This window comes from Oreochromis niloticus, linkage group LG1 (assembly GCF_001858045.2).
Source record: "Oreochromis niloticus isolate F11D_XX linkage group LG1, O_niloticus_UMD_NMBU, whole genome shotgun sequence".
NCBI classification, from domain to species: domain Eukaryota; kingdom Metazoa; phylum Chordata; class Actinopteri; order Cichliformes; family Cichlidae; genus Oreochromis; species Oreochromis niloticus.
Window position 1 is genome coordinate 34,625,539 of NC_031965.2, and position 26,406 is coordinate 34,651,944.

General features: G+C 37.9%; 2 protein-coding genes and 1 long non-coding RNA gene across 6 annotated transcripts in view; 2 read left to right on the top strand and 1 right to left on the bottom strand.

Moving 5' to 3' along the window:
• itfg1 (integrin alpha FG-GAP repeat containing 1) overlaps positions 1 to 23,019 on the bottom strand; it is a 148,183-nt gene extending 125,164 nt beyond the window's left edge. The window contains exons 1-6 of the mRNA XM_003437574.5: positions 22,617 to 23,019; positions 22,120 to 22,201; positions 21,848 to 21,972; positions 20,806 to 20,863; positions 20,505 to 20,582; positions 20,288 to 20,382 (exon numbers count right to left, since the gene is read on the bottom strand). Of these exons, the coding sequence (XP_003437622.1) occupies positions 20,288 to 20,382; positions 20,505 to 20,582; positions 20,806 to 20,863; positions 21,848 to 21,972; positions 22,120 to 22,201; positions 22,617 to 22,797 (619 nt within the window). The 5' untranslated portion in view covers positions 22,798 to 23,019. The remainder of the gene's footprint in view (positions 1 to 20,287; positions 20,383 to 20,504; positions 20,583 to 20,805; positions 20,864 to 21,847; positions 21,973 to 22,119; positions 22,202 to 22,616) is intronic.
• LOC112847125 (uncharacterized) lies at positions 8,130 to 14,022 on the top strand. The gene is made up of 3 exons (XR_003220486.1): positions 8,130 to 8,877; positions 12,840 to 13,095; positions 13,734 to 14,022. It is a non-coding gene; the product is annotated as an uncharacterized LOC112847125 (long non-coding RNA).
• A 283-nt stretch (positions 23,020 to 23,302) lies between the features above and the next one.
• The window catches only part of phkb (phosphorylase kinase, beta), a 92,033-nt gene continuing 88,929 nt past the window's right edge, over positions 23,303 to 26,406 (top strand). For 2 of the 4 annotated variants that reach the window (XM_013276152.3, XM_013276172.3), the window contains exons 1-2: positions 23,303 to 23,404; positions 26,010 to 26,096. In XM_013276152.3, the coding sequence (XP_013131606.1) occupies positions 23,341 to 23,404; positions 26,010 to 26,096 (151 nt within the window). In that variant the 5' untranslated portion in view covers positions 23,303 to 23,340. Of the gene's footprint in view, positions 23,405 to 23,457; positions 23,477 to 24,177; positions 24,281 to 26,009; positions 26,097 to 26,406 lie in introns of those variants that run through there. The other 2 variants (XM_013276186.3, XM_025908017.1) reach the window with 2 other exon arrangements.

A 26,406-nucleotide genomic window follows, 5' to 3' on the forward strand; every position in this document is an offset into this window, starting at 1 on the left:
TTCTTCCTCTTTTTGCTCATCTTATTGCTTTTCTTTTTTTTCACCCATGTTCACCACTAACAGACTCCTCTCCATTATTTTCTCTTGCTTTAGACTCTTACTAAATTCAGCCCAACTTAAAAGGTCACTGCACTTCTTTTGGTTAGTCTGGTCCTCACCACTTTCATACAGCATCTTGAGGCTGTAAACTGACAATTTAAACGTGGAAAGACCACTTGAGCACTCTTGAAACTTCACTCGGCTTTCTCCCTGGCCACTACACTACAGGTGGCTCTGCTCTCAGATCTGTCCTAAGAGGGAAAGCAGTTTCACAGTCTGTCAAGGGGAATACAAACAGACTGAAAACAAAGTTCTGGTTTGTAAACTATGCAATATTGTAATCGCAATGTGATTCCTTTAAAATGATCTTTTTAAAAGTATTGTACTTCTCTGTTCCCCCTTCTCTAACTCACTTTCTTTGCAATAAAGTATTCCACAAATTCTCCAGAGAGAAGAGCTCCAAATAGCAATAGAAACATAAGTGCTGCCACCATCACTCACTTTAACATAGTTTTGCTGTTACAGGGACTTATAACTGGGCTTCTAAGGGTCTTTAATATAAAGATATAAAGAGGACTCCAACCAAAAAGAGGAGCATAGACAAAAAACGGAACAGAACAGAAGAGTGGATGCTATGTGAAATTCCTCCGGGTATGGTATTTCATGTTTTGACCACTTTATCACCATTTAATTTTGTTCTGAAATAATGTTTTTTCAAAGCATATCTTTATCATTCTTTTCTAGTTCACTGGATACTTTTTCAGTCATATTGAAAATTTAAACCACTGCCTATAAAAGCATTCCTTTTGATAATTTAAGTTAAACAAGAAATATGTATTTACTGCCCTGGATCATTTATCATTTTCTTTGATACCTCTGATACCTTAATGATGACCATGAGTCCAGACTACTTTAGTGAAGGATAACATGTAGGCAGTAAAGTATGTATGAGTAAGAATTTATATATCAGTTTAAAAAGGTTCATAAATTTTAAACCAAAACACCATCCCATTGAATTCACCCAGTCATTTTTACTAGAATATAAAAAGTTAAATGATTAAAAACTGAGGAAAGCCTTGTCAGTTTTCCAAAATGCAGAATCTTTGGACAGTCAGCAGGGACCACAAGGGATATGACTCAACAGGTCAAGTCTACTCCCTCCGTTGTTTTAACACAACAATCTGTTTTCCTTCCTATATTCAATATGAGAAAGACTTGCTGAAAATCTTTTTAGCTTTTCTTTAGCAACGTTAGTAGGGTTAGAACGTGTGAAGGAAAAAGAAAAGAAAGAAAACAAGCTAGGCAGTTTAAATGTAATACTAGTGCAAGGACCAAAAAAGACAAGAAAGTATGGATCAAATAAGGATGTCGTTGGTTCTGCTGCTTAAATTTAATCCTCTTAATTTTAGAAAATGCCCACTGTGAATTTGACAGTGTTGTATGATAGCAATGGTAAATCAGCGTGACACCAGTTTAATGATAGAAAGAAATCACTGAAGCAGTCGGCTTTATGAACTGTTTGAGAGTCTTTTAGGAAAAAGCATTAGTTATCTGATCACCAATCTCTTGTTGGGGGGGTGGGCTCCTGCTCAGCACCAAACTCAAGCCACCCATGTCTGAAGTAGAGATTCAACAGCTGGCTGAAACTTTTTACATTTTCAAATTTTTTCAATGTCTAGCAATGCTATGACAGGCATACGTTCTCAATGAAGATGACACAAAACATTGAAAAATTGACTGGGAGGTCACAGGCCCTGTGGTTGTCCCAGTATCACGACAAGCCACCAGTAATCCTGTCAGTCCTGTGCATTTGGTGGCGACCAGTACATCCATCAAAGCCAGAGAATCCCATCAATCCACGGCTCAGTAGAAAAAGAAAATCAGGACAGCTGCTGTGTAGTTGTAAGCCATCAGTAATGCCTCAGCTATAAGGAATGCGTAGTCTTCTGCTTAATTTTAGGACTATACAAACAAAGTGATTAGCAAAAGTTTCTGCATGTTGAGTTTAAATTGTAGTGAGGTGTATGTCGCTGTGACCTGCACTATTATATTGCTGAATCCCCAGGCAGAACCTCTTTTGATCAGTGCATAAACTAGCCATATAATCTGTAAACACAATCTTCTTCATCAGATAGATGTTAGAAGACGTAATCTTACTCAGTTCTCTTTGTTCTCAAATACCCAGTACAATTTACCACGTTCTATACAAAAGTATTCTCCCTTCTCTCAATTACAGTTGATTTGTCTTCTTTTATGTTTTGCTATGTTTTCTATACTGAGGGTAACTGTTTTTTAGCACTTTATTGTGTATAATGCTCTTTTTTTCATTCCATACAACTATAGACAAAAACAAACAAATACAAAAGAAACTAATCATGCGTCTGAGCTTGGAAATACCGACTGCTATATCACTTCATCCTTTAGCTCGTTTTATTTGCTGTGTCACATTTAACAAACTAGAGGCACCAAATCCAACTTCAACAACATTATCTAGCTCCTTGCAGTATGAGCACATACACTCAATTAAAGCATAGGCTAATGGAGCTGTCATCCTCCACCACTTGGGAAAGATGCATAATTGAGGTATATAAATGTGTTAGTGTGTAGGAGGGTGGGCTCTAACTGGTATGTCATGTTGTCGGATAATTAAAGACATGCTAAGTGTGATAGCTGACGCGATGGATATACAAGGCATCAAAAACACTGGGCAGAGGGAGACAAAGAAAAACAGAAAGAAACTGATACCAAATGGTAAGGCCATCCTGTGCTTGAGATGCATCTGAAAAAGATGTTTACTTAATTAATTAGTACAGAGCAAAAGCAAGCTAGTCCTTTAATTTGCAAAAGATGCTTTCCATCTACAGTAACCTCACCATTTCTTCCATGTTACTCTGCTTTCTCTTTCAGGCTTTTCAGTGTTGTTAAATTGTTCCTTCCCTAGAAATGGCACTGCAAAAGGCATGCACGTCATACCCATATGAGTGGGTACATGATGAGCAGCCTGCATAAACACATGCACACCCACCCCCACACCGCATGGCTGATTTCAGCACATTATTTAAATATCTGAGCGTGCATCTGTGAATTTCTTTGTCATCAGTTTGTGATCCAGCCAATCATCTACAATCAGCTGGGCCTTTCACACTAACAGAATAATTGCAAGTGTCTCTTGCTAATAACATGGTTTTTAAAGCAACAAGCAAAACAGCTCAAGTACCACAGAACAACCAGCATGCTAAACTGTGGCACACAACACCATGTTGCACAATGCTGAGGCTGTGTGGGTATTGTAAGTCTTTGAGCTGTTACTTTTGGGACAAATAACAGCATGTAGCGCAAAGGTTGGATGGCTCATGCAGTTCCTATTAGGACATAGATGATCTGAACTGGTTAGGACAGGTGTTTGCTGTTTGTTTAACACATGCTGGCACCAAAACATGCAATGTGCCTCATGTGGATTTACAATATCCTCAATCACATAAGAGTTAGTAACTGTCTTTTTTTTGTTTAGGGTACTTGGAGAAAAAGATTTTTTTTCTCTCCCTCTCTGGAAGTTATTCTTTTCTGCATTTAGGATCTGAAGCTTGACGTACAATTTTGATCCTAATTTTGTGTACTACCACGTGACTAGTTCAAGTGGCTGTTACTGTCGCTCAGGAGAGGTCGGTGGACCCATCCCAGGCTGCCCCAGTTCTTCACGCAAGATTGTTGACTCCTCTGATGTATCTATTGGCATATGAATGTCTGCATGATAGCTAGAAAGCTCTTATAGGCATACAATAAATTGCTGCCCAAGTGTGCGTAAATGGTTGAAAGTGACTTTGTAGTAAAAAGCACTTTCAGTATTCAGTTAGAGCAGAAAAGCGCTTTATAAGTACCAGTCAATCCATTTACCAACAAGTTATAGAGAAGTGATGGAAAGTAAATAACCAAAAAACAGTGGCTGTTGTGTTTTTGTATCCATTTAAAGAAAAGAAGGAAAAAACACAACATTTTTTTTTTTTTTACCTAAAACATCAAAACCCCAACCTACCAGCTGATGAATTTTTACCTTCTATGATGCTATTTTTTTGCCACATCATTAATATATTTTCACCAAAAGTGAGTTGGGTCGCAGACTTTACTAACCAAAAAACTTAGAGAAATGGTGGGGATGCATATTAGTGTAATTTCTTTTATAAATATATTCTCTTCATAGAAATTTGCTCTCAAAGCAGGGATTTACTCCAGTCCAGTCCTGATCATTTGTTTCACCACTTTTTCAAGACAACAGTAGAGATAATGATTCTCTGGCTTAGACAAGTCGTACATTTCAGGCTCTGATTTGACTCACCACTATAACCTGCTTTTACTAATTTATAGCACACCTCCTGCTCTAAATTCAAACTAGGCTGCATCTTTCATGTAGAAAAAGTGCAAATGTATTCTAATATTACTTTACTTTTTTAAACTTCAATATATAAGATCATATAAACCTTTTCCCCTTGTTAGTACTGAGTGCTTCTTACTTAAACCCTGACAATGAAAATGAAAACATCAGAGCTGAATATTTTAGACATTCTTGTAACCACATTTCATTGGATTGTTTCAGTCGATTTACATGATGCAGGAGAAAGAGAGCATAAAAGAAGAAACAGCAAGGGTGGTCTCCACTAAACTGATGTCGCCTGAACAAGTCATCTGGAGACTGGACTATATTCTGTGTCGTCTGTATTCATTCATAAAGAAAATGTACATTTCTGAAGAAACGGTTTGCAGCAAGTGTGTGATTTAAATTAAGATCTCCAAACTGGAAGGAAAGCACAAGACGACACACCCTAATTAATAAAAGTAAGAGTAAAAGTAAGTTCCGTTGCTGGTTAAGTAGGGCTAAGAGAAGAGAAGAGAAGAGAAGAGAAGAGAAGAGAAGAGAAGAGAAGAGAAGAGAAGAGAAGAGAAGAGAAGAGAAGAGAAGCCCTTGAGTTATTCATAGCCTCTCCATCAGATTTGTTAAGGGGATTGGAAGCAATTTAAAGGCCTCCACTGACTGTTTGACTCGAGCAGCATTATGTCTCTCTATTCCATTATGTTGAGCTGCAGTGTGGGGATAAAGACCAGGCTTCCTATTAGCCTCTGTATAAACAGATAGGGTGATGCTAGGTGGGTGCTAAGCCTCTCGCAGAGAAGAAGAACTCTGACATTGAGGAGAATAGACAGCTACAGGCGGGGGCCTATACTATCTATTGCTTTGTCTCACTATCACCTTTCCTCCATCTTTTTCTCTCTGCACACACAAAGTCTCTTATCTGCGCTACTACAGGGTAGCATCATTGCTGCGGATCAAAAGGTGTTATGACTCCCAAGAACAGTAAGCTGAAACATTAACTGGTTTGTACAAATGAATGAGCACATCAAAAGGAAAAACTTCTGGCCAAAGGGGGAACCCAGTTGTAAATGATTAAGCAAACCAATATGGGCTAAAATACCTTATCACAGCAGTCTCTCAACACTCTCTCAATACAGCTACTGCCATTCCCTGCATTCTCCTAATAATTCATGTTCCAGAGTGAACATCAGCAAAAATGCCCCAAAAAATTTCTCCTGCCCCAAAAGTGAACGACAAGCACAAACACCACCTACATTTAAAGGGCAAGAGTGGAACCTGCCAGCAGAACATTACTTAGCGCCCCTTCTACTGTCTTGAGGACCAATCAGCCTCCCTCCCCTGCCAACCCCGCTTTTTTTTTTTCTTTCTTTTTTTAGGCAGAGCTTAAACTAATTAAAAGGCCCTGGTACTGGATGCTGTCTAGCTATTATGGCTTAGTGTGATATCTTATGGAACTGAATCAGTGAAATCAGCTTCTGTGCTATGCTTTTACCGAAATAACATTTGTTTTTCCGTGCAATAAAAAAAGATCTGTAGGCATTAACCTGGCCTCTAAAAATATCCAGACACAATTATAAAAAGGACCTTGGATGGTCCAGTAGTGCAGCACTCTCAACCATATAGCGGAAAGAGCCTCTCGTTTCATCCCACATTTCATGAAGAAAATTAAATTCAAAGACATGCATGCTAGGTAAATTTTCAAAATTAAAGTGGCCATAGGAGTGGATGTTATATGCAAGTGTTTAATGTGAAGTGAATAAAGTGTAGTGTGAATTTAGCTTTGAGTGGTTAGTAAGACTAGAAAAGTGCAATACAAGCACCAGTAAACTTCCATTTAATGGTGCAAAAGCAAAGTCTATATGTAGAGTGAAGCTAATTGCCCTGTTAACACCAGTTGTATTACTTTCATGTCTGCCACAACATTAACATACAAATACACACACACACACACACACACACACACACACACACACACACACACACACACACACACACACACACACACTGCACTGGAATACTCTGAACACATCTGCAGGTGTCTTTTTCTTTCAGCACTGTGGAAACCACATACTTAAAAAAAAAAAGCATTCATTTGCTTCTGACTCTTTGTGCTTGCAAGTTCACAATTAGCAGCTTGTTAAAAGGACTAGTGCACTTTTATGGGTTTTTTTTTGTGTGTGCACTGATTGAAAAGGAAAGTTGGGTCACTCTGTACAAGGCTTACATAGTATATGATATCATAATACAGTAACTCCGTCCACTCTTCATATACGGACTACTCAAAGGTTTTAGGAACCAGACTTCCTGATTTGCGTATACTACCAGCAGACATTTCCAAGTCCAATTCTCAATTTTATAGTCCATTGCAGCTGCTATCGGCAGTGGAAAGCGGTTAAATTGGACACTTCCTGTGGACTGGTTTCTAAGGCTGTATCCTCTGACTTCTTTTTCATGACAGCCATCGAATGTTTTCAGCAACTGATACTGTAGTAGGTAAAGTCAGAACAATACTGTTCTTTTTTTTAGTAGGTCCAACTTCAACAACTGACATAATAGCCTAAAATATTAAAAGCAGCAAAAAGTTCACTTAATTTGTTTGAGCTTTATTTAACAAGGAAGTATGACTCTTAAAAATAAGAAAGTCTATTTTAAAAATGTTCAAGGTTGCTGTATTACCTGGCTTATTTTTCAATGGCAGGGACGCCTGGAGAAAACCTGAGTGGTCACAGGGAGAAACTCCACAGAGGAGACTTTAAAACCAAGTCTCTCTGTCTGTCTCTTCTCAAGGACCATTCTCACCCCAGCAATCAACTGTTTGAACTATTACCATCAGGACGACAGTACAGGTCACATAAAACCAGGACAAACAGATTCAGGGATAGCTTCTTTCCCAGAGCTATCACCGTTGTAAATAAGCACAAAAACAATTGAAACTGCTTAGCTACACCATACTGTCACCGTCAATTATTATGCTGCTATTCTTACTGTCATTATATTAATGCTGCTATCCTGTATATATTGTGCTATCCTGTATATATTGTACTTACTATTGTTTGTTTTAATGTACCTTTTATATTTTACATTTATATTTATTATTGTATTTTTGCACCAAGGGAGTGGCACTCCAATTTCGTTGTACCCTGTACAATGACAATAAAGGCTATTCTATTCTATTCTATTCTGTAAGGTATCAATACTAACCACTAAGCCACCACGCTGCCTGTGTTGTAATAATCAATTTTTAAGATCTACAAACTAACACAGTAATTATTTTACTGTCCATTCAATCAGAGCAAGTCAATGAAATGTATTACTTAAACTTAGGATTTAAGTAAATAAATAAATAAATAAATAAATAAATGAGACTAATTACAATATAAGAAATAAATTCTTATATATAAACACCTTTCACACTTCAATATATAGGTTGTGTGTAAGCTTTCTTTACTCTTCAAGGGTAATTTGAGGCCAACAACAGCAAAATAATAGCCCCCTGCTTATACCTGCAAAAGGCTTGCAGCAGCAGTAGCTGCGGTTTATCCAGGCTGCAGTGCAGAGTGGATCTGACAGCCAGCAACACGAATGCTGCATTAGTGTCTGATGTGCTGAGTGTTTTTCTGCACATGTGCTGTCACCTCACTCACCACCACTACACTTCAAGCCATTTGGGTTATATGAGTGTTTTTAGTGCTAAAACTATATATGACTAAAGTAAAAAGGCAGTGCAGTCAAAATAGGATAAAGGGTCAGGAAAACCTTAAGAATTGTAGCAAAAGAGAAACACAGACACAGTTTGAAAGTAATAGTGAGAGAGAGAAAGTGCCAATCCTTGGTTCCTTCTTGTCCCTGCTGCCCCTAAGCAGGTTATTTGTTAGCCAGTTACTCAGCAAACAAGCTGTGACTCTCATCCCCCCATTGGCTGTCAAATATGAACGCAGAAGCACAGACACACATGTGGAGATGCACAGCTGTGTATCAGGGTTTATGCCATCAGGGTTGCCGTGAAGATGGGCTCAAGGAAAGCCATCATTTCCAACTGATCACATTGTTTTATTTATGGAGGCTAGAGGACAAATGTCCACTTCATGGGTCTTTATTTATAGTGTGTGGGTCCATGTGTGTGCATGACACAGAGTTTGGATTATACTGACATTAATGAAGTAAAATGAGGATAGAACGGAGGATAAATGCACAGTGTACATATGTGCACTTTCTTGTTTTTGTGTATTTCGGATATATTTGTCTACAGGCCTGCTATAAGCCATTCTGCAGCCTATCAGTCAGGCCCTCTGTGTTTGTTTGCATCGATCTGTTCCTTCTGTCTTTAACCCTCGGACTGATCCACAGCTCAGCTGGACAGAGAGAGAGAGCCTTTGGCATTCTGAAGGAAATGTCACAGCTGTCACCAGTGAAACAGATACTTTACCTCACTCACTTACAGCGAGGAGGGAGCAGAGATGCAAGGAGACAAGGTTGGTCTGAAAATATGTTGACATTTGAGCCCAATCAGCTAATAACTGGTGCCTGTTTCAATGCCAGAAGAAGAAAATTATACTAACTAACGCAAACTGGCACCACACTGATAATCTTCTGTTCTCCCAAACCTTTTATACTTTTCCTGTATGGCCCTGTGAAAGATTTGCCTCTTGGCACCAACTCTGATACCTACAGTTCCTGTCAATGAGGATTTTCTCTTTTTTTTGGTTTTTCTTTTTTATAATTGTTGTTCCACCAGTTGTAATCATCTGGTAATTTCTCATCTGTGACACTTCAGCAGCCTTTAAATATTTTTACTTGTGAATATAAACTTCTTGTTTGGTGTTGTTTATTGGATTGGATGGTTGGATGATTGAAGTCTGAAGAAACAGTTTTTGCAATATTGGCAATTTAAGAATGTATTCATTAACAAACAGGGGTCTTAACAGCCTGGCACCCCCCTTGCTCAGCCGCTGCGGCTGTGTTGGTCACTCTGACACAAACAGCATCCCCCAGCTGATGCTACCAGTTTCAGTGAGGTTGAGATCAGAATTGCAAGTAGGCAATTCCATCCTCTCCACTCCCAAACGCTGGAGGTAGTCTCTGATAATGAGGGGGCAAGTGTTATATTCTTGGAGGACAGCATTCAGTACCAGACTATGGAGATATGGGATTGCCACTGGTTGCAGAATCTCATCTTGATAGCACTCGGCATTGAGATTGCCTTCAATGATGATAAGCCTTGTTCTATGACAGAGGGAGATGCCGCCCCTCACCATCACACTGCCTCCACCAAAAGCTATTATCGTATCAGTGCGATCTAACTGCCATAGGCAAAATCTGGACTCGCTGAACAATGCTAATCAGGTGCCAATCAGGAACCTGCAGAATAGGCTATTTAGCATTGGCAGAGACGATTTGACAAGTTTTTCATGGGCCCAACCCACATACTCAACTATGCTGTGGAAACATTTAAGGAAAAATAAACAAACTTTCCAATGATATAAGATTTAATGCCAAGAAGCACTTTTACAACAAAGAAATAATCGGCCAGACACAAATTTCTTTACTCTTTGAGCTGAGTTTTATATTTGTAGTGAAGATTTTACAATTTAATAATAAAAAAAAGAAGTAAAAAAAAAAACAAGGAGAAAATGTAAAAATGTTCCCAGTGTAAACATACCTGACAAACAACAGATGTACAGAATATGAATGAGTGTATATAGTGAGTGGCTGCAAATGGACAGGAGGTTATCAAGCATGCACTATGATTGTGCATTACAGAATAATGGTCTGTATTTTATGCAGAGTATGTTTGTTTATGAAAAACAAACATACTTGCAGACATCTGCCATCTATTTGATTATGTGAGATCAAAAAGGTCATCCTAAAGATGTGGATGCCTGACAGCAAGCGCCTGCTCACCTTTAGCCCTTTACAGTTATAGCACACTGAGGTGTCTGCTTAAGAATTCTGGCTCTAAAGAATATCATATCAAGGAATTCACACACAAAAAACCTTACAGGGCACCAATCACAATAAACTAAAAATAATCCTAAAATATTTAAGATGATTCTGAAATTAAAGGAACCAAACAGTTTGAATCCAGTGTGATGGTGAATGTAATATCCCTTCACATTGGAAAAACTTTATAATCTTGCAATGTCAGAGTGTCCCTTTAAGAGGTGCAGGGCAGTGGGTAGTGTGCAAGTTTGGTGGCAAATATTCTCTGGCCACCTTCACTGATATGTGGCCCTGTCTCTCTGCTAGCAGGAAACCAGCGGACTGTGAAACGAGCTTTTCCAAACTTGCCCAAAGCCCACAAAGACGATTTACTATAGCGTTGAAAGATAGAGCAGACGCAAACCTTTAAAAAAAAAAACATTTGCACTGCTACTATATCACCTACACTTCACTTGTTAATGCAGTGAAAAATGACAGTAACTTTTTCCTCTCTATTAAAATGTCTGAAATAGACCAAGAGAGTTGAAAGAGCTGCTTCAAAGATGCTCTTCTCTATCAGTGTTTCCCCAGAGGCTACAGCATGGCTGACTTGGTAACTTAGTCAAAACACTTTTAATAAAGAATGAATTCCGTCTATCAACGTCACAGCAGCTGCACAGGTTTTACATAAGTACAAACACTACAAGCATCTATACAAATGTACACCATTATTTACACACAATTCTCAGCTCCTACATAAGTACATGCACCAACTCTCACGCAGCCGCATACAGGGACATCAATAAACTGTCTCAACATCATGATGCAAGTTCTGATATTCACAGTATACATCCACAACCTTCCCTTACAAAACTACCCCACACACGCCCAGATAAAATGCAAAATCCGGGCCAGGAACAAAGTATAAAGCTCTGCTGAATAAATCCGTCTCTAAGCCAATATGTAGGCCTACTCCACACTGTGCGACTTTGACCCCGATCCATCAAAATGGCTCATTCACAAACATGGCAAAACACACAAACGCAGAATGGAGGCACACTATTCCCGGAAAAAATAATCTCCTAAAACCATTACAGGGAACAACGTAGGTGCAGTAGCTATGGGGAAGATTATGGCCAAACCCTATCATACACACAGACTTTCAATCCTATTTTGTTCACAACATTTTTTTTATGCTAAATGTGTATCTGTCTGTGAGTATGTGTAAACAGAAACTGGTAACAGAACTACTGCGACAAGCTAAGAAAAGCTCATTACATAGAGTGGAACCAAGTGTGTATGTGTGTGTGTGCATACAGTACATCAGTGGAGTGTCCCAAGTTTAAAAGCAATGAGCAGTGTACTTGCAATAAATACACTGCTGGGTGTGTCTATTCGAGGTTAAGCAATAACATTTGCAGGGGGCACATTACATATTAAGATTGATAAACACACACAAAATTTGCAAACCTAAATTGTCACAAACAAGGTTGGCAGGACTTGTCAAAACCAACCAAGTTTGTGCATTTAGTAAAAATGTGAAAAGATATTCTCAACAACCTTCCAGGGCTGAAATCCAACCTGGGGCCTTTCATACACACCGTCAAACAATCCGTCACCCAATACATGCTTTAAAGAGTGTTCTTTGAAAGCAAGTAAAGAAATGCCCCCCTGTTCGTCGACTAGTTAGCATTCCACACTAACGAAAGCAATACTGCCATTCAGTGACACTGCAAAATATGCATGTCCACAGCTCCTGTTCAATTAAAGAAACAAACTCAAGGTTTTTAATGCCGTGAACTTCATTCATATGTTAATTGGTCAGCAAAGTATTTCACTGGGGATTTGGGCAAATCAAGTGACTTACATTTTTTCCCACTGATGAGCTGAGTGAATCATTCTGTACCTAAAAAGTTAAGCAGGTTTTCCGTCATATTATACAGAAAATTTCCACCTAGAGTTCAAACAACTAATGTTGGAATTTTGGAATATTTATGCAACTGGTGGTGCTAAAAGAAACATCAAAGGATCCCCAAATTTATTAAGATTGATCCGCTGACTAGAATGGATATATGCAGCAAATGTCATGGGTATTCATCCAATAATGGTTGACATGATTCTCCAAAAGTTTGCAATATTCCTCCTTGGACACAGACACAATCACAGTGCCATCAACAAAGCCCTGTATCATGTCAGAAAAGTGTATATTCAACAGATAAATTTGCATCAAGTTACTGCAAATATGGAACATATAGTACTTCCACAAACCAGACCTGCCAACAGCTTTTGTGGTCTCTTTATTTGGGTCTGTAAAGTTAAACTGTTTAGTTAAGCTTAGATGAATATCAGTGATGTTTATCTTTTTGTTTCCAAGACGCCTACATGAGAACTTTAAATCCCTTCATACTAAATGTGCTTTGGGCACAGGTATTCTCCAAAATGCTTGACCTTCAATGTTCAGAAAAATAAAGATGGGATCCTTCCTGTCATTTTCTTCCAATTTCTTTAAAATTAGGGTTAAGGTTGGGGTTTGAGCCTATTCCAGCTGTCACAGTGTGAGAGGTGGGATACACTCTGGACAGGCTTCCACTGGCTAACACAGAGAAAGAGACAACCATTAACACCTACGGCCAACTTAGAATCACCAATTAACCCAAGGTGAATGTCTCTGGACTGTGGGAGGAAGCAGGAGTAGGGGGACAACACAAAACTACACACAGAAGGGGACCAGCCAGCCGGTGGATTCAAACTCAGAAGATTCTTGTTGTGAGGTAAGTGCTAATCACCACATCACTGTGCTACCCATAAATATGAGAAATAATTTATCCCATATTTAAGAAATAACTTAACATGACTATCACTCATTCTTTTAGGTTTTCACATCCTATTCCTTCTTGGAAAATATTTGATAAAACAGAAATATACTGGGAAAAAAAATTACTTTTCACACAACAAAAAGACAAATCAGCAATAACATGTTGCACTGGTTGGTTGTTAAAGCTTAAAATTTCTGTAATATCCTTCCTCACTTAGTGAATGTCTCTCTCTTGCTTTCTCTGTGCAAGTGTCCTGATTCTAAAATGGCTATTAAAAATGCCTCACCAAATGTAAACTTAATCCCTGTATAATCAATTCTTCTTCTTGGCCACCCTTGTTAGGTGGCAAATCTGTTCTCTCCCCCCACCACCACATTATTAGTCACACAATCAACAAGCCACTTCAACACAGAGGTAGTTTAATTGGATGCTGCACAGAGCATTACCATGTCCGTTGCCTAGCAATGGAGCCTTATGCTGGTATTGCTGTCTTTGTGCATGTTTTTCCCCTAAAATGGCATCTATAATTACTTTGCAATTACTACCTTTCCCTCAGACAAGTTCTTATCATGCTCCTGATACTTCCTTCCTAGCGGTGCTCTTTTTGAAATGAAGTGATGTGGCCCCTGGAGGTTACTGTGATCCTCTACGGGAGACAGATCTTATGAGTGTGAATACTCCCACAGAACATCATTCAAAAGATAAGGACATCTCCTGTAGCCATTTTTGCTTTGATGATTACGGAAGCTTTGATGACCACTGAAGCACCTGCTCACATTGGCTGTCTATTTTATAAAGCTGGAGCTCCTGGCTGTCCTGCAAGAGCGGTTTACCTGTTAATTAGATGTCACTGTGGTGACATTTAACCAGAAGAGAACATCTACACCTACAATGTCAGCAAAGTGCTTAATGACATGCTTTCTTTTGTGATTCAAAAAATAAAAAAGAGAAATATACTGTACTTTTGTTTTGTGGCATCACCCCTTTTAAATGCTAACAAATAGTAGCCTGAGTACCATCATTTTGACAAACTGGTTTAAAGAGTATATGCCTCATATATCTATATACCATGTCTTTTCTTAAATGTATGAAAATGTCATTTGCCGTTTATTATAATTATATTTTAATACACAAAGTTTACACAATGAACTCTGGAGGAGAAATAAAATAACAAAAAAAATTTACTTAGTTAAAACAGACGTCAGCTCCCCAAATATTTTACGAAAGAGATAAAATGACTGGAAAACAAATGAGCATGAAGCTGTTATGAATGTGTTGCTGTTAGAGACAGAGGCTGGGAGAGGATGATGGTAACAAAAGAGATGATGAGCCATTTGCAATGTGTCACCGCCAAGTTGGTTGGCTGAAGTGCCCAATAAGCAAGCTAAATGAGGCCTTGACACTACCCAGGTAACAATTCCTGACTTTTTTTCCCACTTGCTGGCAGTACTGATGTAGGGAGGTCACCCAATACACTACTATAGTGCTGTTTACAGGGACAGTGGACTTAGATTGGGGTCATGACACAGCCTTGCAACAGCCTCCATCCTCCTTGAACCACACTAACAAAATACCTCACTGTAAAATGACATCGGATCCCCCCTCCGCCCCAAAACCATGAAGATGCCCAAAATGATAAGGCATTATGGTTTACCACATAACGACGGCCAGTTATTTATTAGCTACTACTTGGCAAAAGTAGTAGTAGTACATTGTTAAATAATTTCAGCAATACACCAACACGTCAAGACCAACTACCCAAAGCATCTATAATAAATACACATGATGAAGAAAGCATCCTTTAAACAGCAGTGGTGACACAAAGTTAAACAGAGAGTAAATATAGTGGGAGACCAGTTTGTTGGGCTTTCTTAGCTAGATTCAATGTGCAATACAGTAATATAATAGTTATTCAAAGACTGTCACCTTTAGAAATACTCCTTTTTTAAAAAAAATGCATCTTTCAATCATCTCCTTGACATGTTGATCGACATGTTGATATGCTTCTATTAGTAGCTTAAGTAAATACTGTAGCTTTACTTGAGCTACAGTATATGAAATTAACTGCAACCTGGAGTTTATTTTAGGCTTCATGGATTCTTTGTTCTTCCATTTTACCGGGAATCTACGAACAGTGTGTGCAGTAACAAAGTATTTATAATGAATTTTGTTACTGAATTTTCAGGTATCTGTACTTTACTTGAGTATTTATTTTTCTAAAAAAGCAGGAACTCCAGCAACACTTGAGAAACGAAGAACAGCTTTAATAATTGACCAACGCGTTTCGGGTTGTGGCCTTCATCAGGGTCATAGTGAAACATTGTAAAAAAATAGCTTAAATACAAGACAGGAAACAGAAAAAAAAATTCAAATTAACCAGTCAAAACTTCACAGATAGGTCAGCTGACATATCATAAGTAGGTATTGGTTAATTGGTTAGGTCACGCCCAAGTAGATGTTGGACTAGAACATTAATGATGAGGAAGAGAGGGGGGTGACATAACCTCCATATGTCTGAAAATAATACATGCATGAAGAGCATAAGAAGGATACTATAAATATACACACAGGTCAAAAAAAAAAAAAGAAGAAAAAAAGAAAAAAAAAAGAAGATTAATAATAATAATAATGATAATAATAATAATAATAATAAAACCAACAAGGGGCAATCTTTAATGGTAAAAGCACGTTTAAAATGGAAAACAAGATTACGTCAACACATGGGAACATATTTGTTAAAAAATCCTAATTTATGTCTCTAAAATTTAGACTGAAGTGTAGACTAAAGATGAGATATCTAGAACGCTACGCCTTCTTTGGCTGAAATAACAAGATTAATTAAATAAACATTACTCATGTGAGAGTAATTTAACTGATAAAATTAGGATAAATTTTATTTATTATTTATTTTTTATTTAAAAAGAAAAAACAAAACAAAACACTGTAATTCATAAAAACTCATTAATAGAAAATTTTATCAATCAATCAATTTTGTCAATTTATTTTTCTGACAACTTTTTACTTTCACCCTCTAAATTTTTTACACAAATCTCTATACTTTCTACTGCTTAAACTTTCAAATCAGATTTGTTACTTTAGGTTCCACAAATTTGAGGGAAGCTTTTATTTCTTATCACTGTTCGCCCTCCAAATAAAGCGAACAATGATGCATAAAAGACAATCCTATTTGTGCATCCAGTGCAATTTATAATTTCTGTATAATCTATAGCGGAATACTCCAGGGTTTTTTTTGCAAATGTTCATAAGGCATGGTCTTGGTACTTCAGTATCAAACTAGCACTATAAAAGAGGAGTGAGTATAAAGGGAATGATGTTTTTTTTGTGGCAAGTAATTTAAAATGCAATGTTTCTATCAGCTCACCAAATATCGGCAACCATACAGACTGTTGCTAGCTAAAGGTACGTTTGCTAGGTTTTTCCAAAAGGCAGACCAAGCGTCTTGTCTGGAGAAAACTAGGCAACACTCATCACTTGGGCAATGTCATACCTACAATAAAGCATGGTGATGGTAGCATTATGTGTGGGGGCATTTTTCAGCAGCAGGAACTGTGAGATCAGTAGAGGACATGGGAAAGATAAAAGAAACAATGTCGAGAGACATATTTGATGATAACCTGCTCCAGAGAGCCTGTATCTCAAACCGAGGCAAAGGTTTATCTTCCAAAAGAACATTGACACTAAGCACACAGCGAAGTTCATAAAGGAATGGCTTTATGAAAGGCCACCCTGAATGTCCTTGAGTGGCCCAGCCAGAGCCCAGATTTGAACCTAAGTGAACATCTCTGGACAGATCTGAAAATGGCTGTGCGCCAATGCTCCCCAACCCACCTGATGGAGCGTGAACTTCCAAAAAAATAGGCGTGCCAAGTTTGTAGAATCATACTCAAAAATACTTTAGGCTATAGCAGCTGCCTAAGGTGCTTGACTAAAAATAATGAATTATGACAAACATATTATTAATATCATAATAGAATATGAATATGTAAAAGCAACATTGTCACTTTAAAGACAAATTTATTTTAAACTGGCTAACTAACAGGATCCAGATTGTCTTCAAAACTCATGCTCTCCCTGCTTAAGCCACACTGTTATACTCCAGCCGGTACCGCTTAGAGGAGCAGGTGGTCGCAGCAGACAGCGAGCTGAGCCATTCTCAAGACTCACCCACTGCGTTGCTCACCCCTCCTCCCACCCTTCTTCTGCCCTTTATCTTTCCAGGCATCCTTTTATTTCAAACCATCCATCCTTTCCGGCTCAGCTTTATCGCTCCATCACTTCCTGCCTACTTTCCTCTCCTTTCTCTTCCTCCATCTGCATGCCCCCACAGATAGCAGCAGCCAAAGAGTCTGACATCGACCAGATGTACAGCAAGTACCCCCCCCGGTTCTTCTCTCTAAGCTGTTTCCTTGCATTCACCACAGCAAGTGATTGTACTTGAATTTACTTGACAACTCATAAGAACTTACTATAATGATCACTGTCCTTGTGTGTTTTCTGTGATTGCACATATGTACTACAAGATATGATTACCTGTAGCAGAGAACCTAAAAAGAGAGTAAAAGACAGGCTGACGTGTAGGCCGTCACTCTGACAGACAAGCTGCAGCACACTTGATAAAGAAACACATTCTAATTTGTATTAAAACAACCCCCAAAAAACAAACATTTTTTTTTCCAATTCTGCAACAAAAAGGGGAAATTTATTGACTTTCTCCTAATCCCTAAACAGATTAAATATGAATTAAAATCTTCTCTGGTTAAATTGTGACAGCCTTGGGAAAAACCTCATAGCTCAAAAAGATACCTGCAGTGAGTATGACATGACTAAATCCTTTCTGATTACCTTAAACACAAGGATTAGCTTCCAGAGGAAAAACAAAAATCCCCCCATAAGTATAAGTGACAGCGCTACACTTAGTGGGCAGAAGGACAGGAGTGAGATGCTGTAAAACAAGAATGAGGTGATTTCTCCATTCACTGGTGAAGAAAATGACTGTTCCATTTTCCCCTAGTCAAGCTGAACTTGTGGCATTAAATATGTTTTGGTCTTTTTTTCCCCCAATTCCTCAAGTTCTCTCTAGAAAAAAAAATCAAATAAAAAATACATCTTTGCAGAATGCACTTCATGAAACAACTACACCACATCTGCATTCCATGGAGATTTTTGGAGAAAAATGTACAAGTTCTTTTTTTTATAAACACTAAATTTATTAAGGAGATTATATGGATTTTATGTCTCCAAAAACCAAAAGGTTATGTTTGCAGCTGTAAGAAGACAGTGATTACTGTGGTTTATAGTAGGCAGGGTCTCCGTGCTGCACTGACTGATACAAATAAACAGAAAAACTGGCATTATGGACAAAGTCACTATAAATAAGTAAAAACTAACAATTATACATTTTAACTGATTTTTTTTTTTGGGGGGGTGGGGGTGGGGCTTACTTTTCAATCAATTTATAAGCTTTACTAAACAGAACACTCGGTCAACTCAGTCTCCAAAAACCACACCCTTATAGGAACTACTATGTTCTGCAATAACTTCTCTACCTGTTCTTCAGCTGGATCTTCCTAGCTACTGAAACAAGGGAGACTCAAGCGGGACTGATTTTACTTTATGCAGTACAAGGAAGGATCCAGTCACTGACCTGGCTGAGAGCTTATCAGCAGGAGAGAGCTTCTTTATTTCCACCTACCTCTTTCTGCAGTCTGCTTATCTACTGCTTCAAGTCAGTGACACTCAGATGTTAATACATGTCAAATTAAGACATGTCATTAAGGTATTATTAACCCCCCAAAAAGCAGTTTGTTTTTTTTTTCCATTGTGCACTGTGCAGTATATGAAAACCGATCTAGTTCTTGTATATACAGATCTCAGAAGTCATGGTTTAAAAGTTCCTTACACCTTGATAACAGGTAACAATCTTTAGACAAAAACACTAAAGGACAACAGCAGAGGAATAAGCCACAAATCAAAACTGTGTTGAAGAAATTTAGGTCTCAGCTGAAATTAATCAAAGGCCAACAGAAATGGAGCAATATGCTAGCAAGAAAGTAAAGTGGAAGGCAACACTGCACTCCGAGAGTGAGGTGACCATATGCAGTGTTTTCAAAGCCAGGGTTTATGTAAACATTATTCACGATTGGGGTTTTTTATGTTCTGTCTGTAAGAACCAGCCCCTGTAGGAGGTTTTCTAGAGTAGTTTTTATGGGAGAAAAAAAACCTACCAATTCCAGGCCACTTCTTATTGTGCCCTGAACCTATGCCCAAAGGGCTTGGTGAAACTTGCTGCAATCAATGGTGGTGCAAAACTATTCCATACTCCGTTGGGTCACAGTGGAAACAAAGTCTAAAAGCCTTGATTAGTGGGGAGTTTCTGTGAACTCCCAACCTCACACATGTGCCAGCTACTGCATCTGAAAGGTTCCTCCTGGTTTTTTTCCACCTTTTTTCCTCTTGGTAGCTGTGCTCAATTCCATGTTCAAGGTTATCAAACACTTGTAGTGCAAACATGCAGTGACACAAAATGTCTCAAAATTATAGAAAATGAGATCCTTGTAGCACCGTACTGTACAGTGTAAGCTCACTTTATCAACCTGCTGAACGATTTGAAACAACAGATGATTTTGGTATATTTTGGGCCAATCAGGAGGTGATTAGGGGTAAGAAATTTGTGCAGTTAAGCAAAGCGATGCATTTGCAGTGAAGCTGAATTATGCCGGGAGATCACAAATCATAAATTAAGGGAAAACATTTCGAAATTCTTATGCAGGAAAAATGATTTCACTACAGAAACAAAAGAAAAGTCCCAACATGAAACCAAAGATGAACAAAAAATAAATGAATAAAATAATACTCATTTTGTTTCATTTTAATTTTTTTAATTTACGTGCATGATACATCAGTAAAGTATCATAGCCATTTTTGCAATATGCAGTCATTTATGATCGAGGTTTCTTTAATAATTTCCCTTAAGTCAATGTAACCTTTGTACAAGGTTTTGTGACAGTTTTGAAAGCATGCAAAGCTCAAAGACTTGATACAATTGACAACACATGTGGTGCTACGAACACCAAAGCATTTTACAGTTGTTTTTCATGCTTAGGCAATGCTTAGACATGAGACTTACCAGCAGTGAAGTCTTTGTTGAGGTCAATGAAAGCATTGGAGTGTGGCACACGCATGGTGCCAGTTAAATTCAGTGCTTTGTTGCACACTTGAGTCCTAAGAGAAGCCAAAGCCATAAAACAACCAAAGAATTTAAACACACCATAGAAATTAACTTCAGGCGTAACAGCACTAGAAATAAAGATAGAAAATTCTTAGTTTGGAAACTTTATCATTACCTTTTGGTGAGATAGCAGACTACAGTGGAGGAAGAGTGGATGACTCCAAAAACATCTGGAATCATGTCCCCATTAAAACTGTGAAAAGATTGTTTTTCTTTTAATGAAAACAACACTTCAGGAGAGACGGAGATCTACCAAAGTAGTCATTTTTAAGGACTTGTCTTGAAACCTAAGACTAAAAACGTCTGTAAAAACCAAGTTTGACTAAAAATGCACAAATGTAGCCAAAAACTGAAATCAAGCAAATTATTTTAAATTCAAAGCAATTCATGTAAACACTGTTTACAATGATACTTACTCCATGACAAGAGGTTGATCACTAAAGTTGGTATTCAGCTTGATCCTCCCTCCAATATCTACACAAAATGAAGAAAGTAAAAAGGCCTCGAGTATTAACAAGAACACAGAACAGAAATCACTGGTTTTGCTTAACTGAAATCAACAGCTACAAATTGCTAAAAATAGCTAAACATTGAAATATTCATTATGGGGTTTTTTGTGTATATATATATATATATATATATACATACATATACAGCCTGTAGTTCAACAAAAAAGGACTTCCTGTACAGAAAATATACACATAAAAAAAGAAACAAATCTGAATAATCAGGTGATGAGGTTCTAATGACATTGTATATTAAGCAAAAGTTGATAACATGTGGAAAATGAGGTATCATTTTTATTGATCTACTTAATGTTTATTGTTTTGGACTGAATGATGATAGCCTATAAAAGAAAAAAGGACAGCTGTTGCTAATAAAATTAACAATGTGTCTTTTAAATTACGGTTTCCCAGTGAGTCATGATATTGTGGCAGTGACTCTCCCAAAGGTCCTACAAGTGAAACATCTATGCTTTCTTCACTGTAAATTACTGCAATACCAACTCTAAAACAGCAAATGGAAAGTTTAGCCAACCAATGATTAATTCACTAAGAATTATTGCATTGCAATAATATACCTCCACCAACTTGACTTATGTAATATAAGCAGTCTGTGGGGAAGTTAATATGTGTGGATCCAAAGTTTAGTGTCACCAATGACAAATCTGAGCAAATGTACAATCTTGACAATGTTTTGCTTCTGTTGTAACAAGTGGATAGAGAGGCCAAGACTTTCTGTTCTCTCTACCAACCATTGTTTACAAATGCAATTTTTAAAAAAATTAAAGTATCATCAGAGACTAGTAGCAGTTTTTGAGTTTCCATTTAAACAAGCATTGATGGTTGTCGATATCTATGTGTTAGTCCTGGGACAGACTCACGACCTGTCCAGGGTATGCCTTTGCCCTGTAACAGCAGGGCAGCATTTGTAAATAAATCACTGTCAGAGCTGTACCTAATGTCTGATTGTGCCCCCAAAAGATGAAAACTTCTGTTTGTCTCTGGCCATTCTGAGCTGTGAGAAGGACATCCATCTGAGAGTCTCCATCATAGTCTCCGGGCACCACGCTGGTGATTTCTCTGAAACAGGAAGCAAAGTATTAAGTAAACATAACGCTGAAGTGCGAGCGCGTTCAGTTTGTCAGCACTGAACATACTTAAAAGCATAAATTAAGACCAGTGCCATAATAAAGCTAATGGAGTGAAATAACAAATACATATGCATACTTTCCCAAAATATTTTTGGCTTGAACTTTGGGCTTGAAGTAAGGTGGTTTGGAGTCAGCCAAGAATATGACCAAATCAGACTCTGAAACAATAAGAAAACAATATAAAGACAACTGCAAAAATTTAAGTTAATTTACTTTCCATTTAAGTATATATTTTTCACAAGTCATTCTGAAATGTCATGCAGAGAAAACACAGGTGTATTTAATACAAAAACAGCAAGACCAGGCTAATTATCGTTTTTAAGTCCAGTGGTGGATTTTTTTTCCCCCTCTGGCTGCTATGAGACGTTTATACGTCTGTTTTAAAAATTGAGAAGCAAACCAAAGCTACAGTGGAGCTCACTGTGTAGGTAAAAACACATGTTCTATACATTAATACATGTCAAATTAAATTTAGCACCACGTGTTTTAACACAATATACATAATTTGTGCAAACTGTTAATAAGAAGTGTTAATGACTGTGTGCTGTGTAAAGTGTGGATGAGTAAACCTACGTTCTTTGATCATGAAGATGTCTGTCTGTTTATCCGAATTAAAATCTCCGAAAGCTGCCACCGTCCCAAAATTTGCGGAACCGAAAAGGTCGGCCGTTACATCTTGAAGAGCAAATGTGTTATATTGCCCCCCGAAAAGTAACAAAAACGCTAAAGTACTTAATTTAGGCATCCAAACCATCTTCCTGTCAGTGTAGCTCCCAACAACAACACTGACTGTAATACGGCGAACTGCTTTACAGCAGAAGGAAATGGTAGCTACTTTTTAAATAATTACACATAACATTTAACGGCGTTAAGCATATGTCGTGCTCTTTTATTTCTAGTGGGAAAAGCTGCAAGTAACGTTTAGAAATAAAGATAAATAATATGACATTAGAATTTCCTTATTTACGTCAGTGTCGTGCTCCCCGAGCTATTTCACAGCTATCAATTTACTGAGAGTTACTTAGAAACAAACCGGAAACGAAGAAAACTTGTGTTCACAATAAATTTGAGACGTATATTAACCATTAAAATGTGTGGGTTAATAATGATAAATTCAATATCTTAACACGCAAAGGATACTTTGCGGAAACACTCGGGCTTTATTTACCAGTAAGCCGCGGCAGAATTGAGCTTTATGATTTCTTACCCTATGCCGAGAAGCCCGATTTGCGTTTTATTTTGAAAGAAGCTACCGGATACACCTTAGCTTTGTAGCTCTTTTAACATTTTCATAAACATGGCGAGCTTAGCAGATGTCGGGTGGAAACTCTTGGAATTTAAAGCCCGATCAAAGCGATCAGGTCTGACATAACTTTGCATGATCTTCTGCATTGTGACACGCCCGCTTTTTCTGTTGTGCTTGCCGTGCCTCTGTACGTAATGCCTCTGTCCTGCCCGTTTTAATGTGTCTACTGCACTCTGGTAGAAGCATGAAAGGTCAGAGGTGTAAATGTGAAGCACCCAAGAGCTATTTTAAGAGCTTCTCACCAGGTCGCTGTGACATCTCGACCATAGTAAACTGTACTGCTGTATAGTACTGTGTTAAACTGTGTTCCTGAAGGACTGTGCGGGCCTGTGAAAGCTGACAGGTTATACTACTCTTGCGCTGGGGGAATGTGTCGGATATTGCACAAACATTACCTAAACTCTTAACTGTCGCCAGCTGTAAGAAGCAAACCATTTTAAATAAGAACTGCTGATAACGATCTACTTTCAAAGAGATCTTAGAGTGAAAATTGTGATTTTAAAAAGAGGTGCATCCCAGTGTAGCCTAATAACGCAGCATTCTGAAAGGATACAATTTAGAAGTGTATGTTATGAAGAATAAAGTGTAGTAATTAGTCAAATTATGTCCTAATATAGTGATGTAGTCATTTAAACCATGTATTACCATCTCTAGTAATTCATTATGACTCTACTCTTCATCACTCATTTCTAAAGAAATACAATGGATTGTAATTTCTTGCATGTTCTTGATCATTGTCGTCATCCCAGGATGTAATTCGTTGTTGATTCATGCACGTCTAAAATTTTAACTCTCTGCTACTAACTCCTTTACTGTGAATTGCTGTAGATTTGTGATTTAGCTGAGAGAGACGCTTGGCCTTAAATTCACCTTTTGAGAATGGCCGGTTCGGCTGCGATTACCAAGCTCCACCGGACAGTTTACAGACTCGGTAAGTAGTGACAGCAGATCTGAGGGAAACAGCTGAAGGGGACATAGGTGAAGATATCTGGACTCTAGATCATATACTTATTTCACTATTACAGGAAAACATAGGATGATCACATTCACAACATATTCTTTCAAACAGCAATCCAGAAAAGTTCAGGTCAGAACATTTTCTTCTGTGTTTACAAGAAAACAAAACAATCTCATGCTTGGGCTGTTGGGAATTCTGCTGTGCAAAGTAGAGTATTACCCATAATCTTCTGTAATTTCACACTGTTGATACAGTGTGGCTTAGGTGGATTAAACTCAGAAGAATTATATTGCTCCTCCACAGTAAGCATGAAAGATCCTGAAATGGCACAAAATGAATTTACAGTATTAATGAAGTCACTGAAGTTAGTCAGGGGATTGTTTAAAACCAAGCAAACACTGACGGCTTACATTTGTCCGATCTCATGTTAGAAATTAAAATTGGAACATTGTACTTCCTCCGTGCCTGTTTAAAGTGTTATCTTTAAAAAGAGATGGATTGGCTTTGTCCCCAGCAACTTTTACGCTGATGGAAATTATGCTAATTTCAGTAAGAATGTGAATTTTTCAGTACCTGTGGTATTGACCCAAGGTCAAACCTATTAAAATGCAAATCTCAGCAAAGTGGAAAGTGTCTGAAAATAGAGAAAGCCTAACAAATTGGGGTTTCCCTAAAACTGCTACTCTCTCTCAGTTCAGAGGAAAATGTCTGCTCACGAGTCGCAGTACTTTCTGAATGTTTAGCTTGGGGCTTGAATATCATTTTGTGTGCTGAGACTTTTGTGAGTCTCAGCACAGATGTGTTGCAGTGAAAAACAGAATGTACTGATAGCATGTGTGTATTGTTTCTATGTTTTGTCTGCTGCCTGTTCTTGTTTCCCAAGCTGACAAAAGCCGTGGCCAGAGCATTATCCATTCAGGTTGTCTTTGTGTACATACAAAGGTTTGTCCAATAGATATGACAGGTCATAATCTCTTTAAAGATAAACAGAGTTTGGTGGTCAAAGGTCAAACTCACTTTGACCACTCAAGATATGCCTCAAGACATTATGTGCTAATTCTTACAGTCAGATAGAAAATGTCAACACTTCTTTATTCTATCCAAAAGTTCAAAGGTCAGCTTTACTGTGACATCATGATGTTTGCAAAAACACTTTTTGTCCATTGTGCAGTGCCGTAACACGGAAAAAGACGTGGAGATTTTGGTGTTATTTCATAATTCAGTCTCCACCTTTTTAATTTCTGCATAATATGGCTGCCCCTTCCTGATCCAGGTTATGTTGGAAGTCTCTTCCTGCTAAATTGAAGTTTTTTTCTTCCCACCATTGCAAAATGCCACTTATACGATGTTGTTTGATTGTCGGGGTTTTCTCCAGAATACTGTAGGGTCTTTACCTTATATTAAAAAGGCCCTTGAGACAACTGTTGTTGTTATTTTTGGCTATAGAAATAAACTTGAATTGAATTGAGTTGAAATCTATATTACTGTATAGATCAATGCAAACTTTAACTTCAGTTTGATGGATACATACAAGCACAAGCCTACAATTTTAGTCTTTTTTTAACTGGAAACATCCAACAAAAAATAAATGTATCCTGAAGTTGTTGCTAAACTTAAACCTCTAAAGAACATCAGTTTTGGGAAAGCTATTGCAGGACTGTGTTTGCAAGTGTTGGTGTTTAATAGGTATATTCTTCTTCAGGCTCCATCTATGAACCTCTGAAGCTGTCAAATCTCCAGAGGGAAGATGAACCCCTCTGGGAGAAGCTGGACCGCTACTACAGTGCAGGTAAATACATTTACTCACTCTTTGCAAGCTGCAGATTAATAATGTAAAGATGTGTAGAAGAAATGGCAATCAGAGCAGTTTGCAGGCATTTTGGTACTATTATGGAGGAGTCTGATCATTCACGTGTAATATTTTTCCCCTGATGTAATTTTATTAATTTCCACTCAATTTCTGCCATGTCATTAAACATAAGAGAAACTAGTCCCTGTTATTACTTATTACAGGAACATTAGATCGCTAATTTCCCATAGTAATTCCAACATCATCAAGTTTATGAGTCTTTGACACCCACATACTCTACACAGTCTCT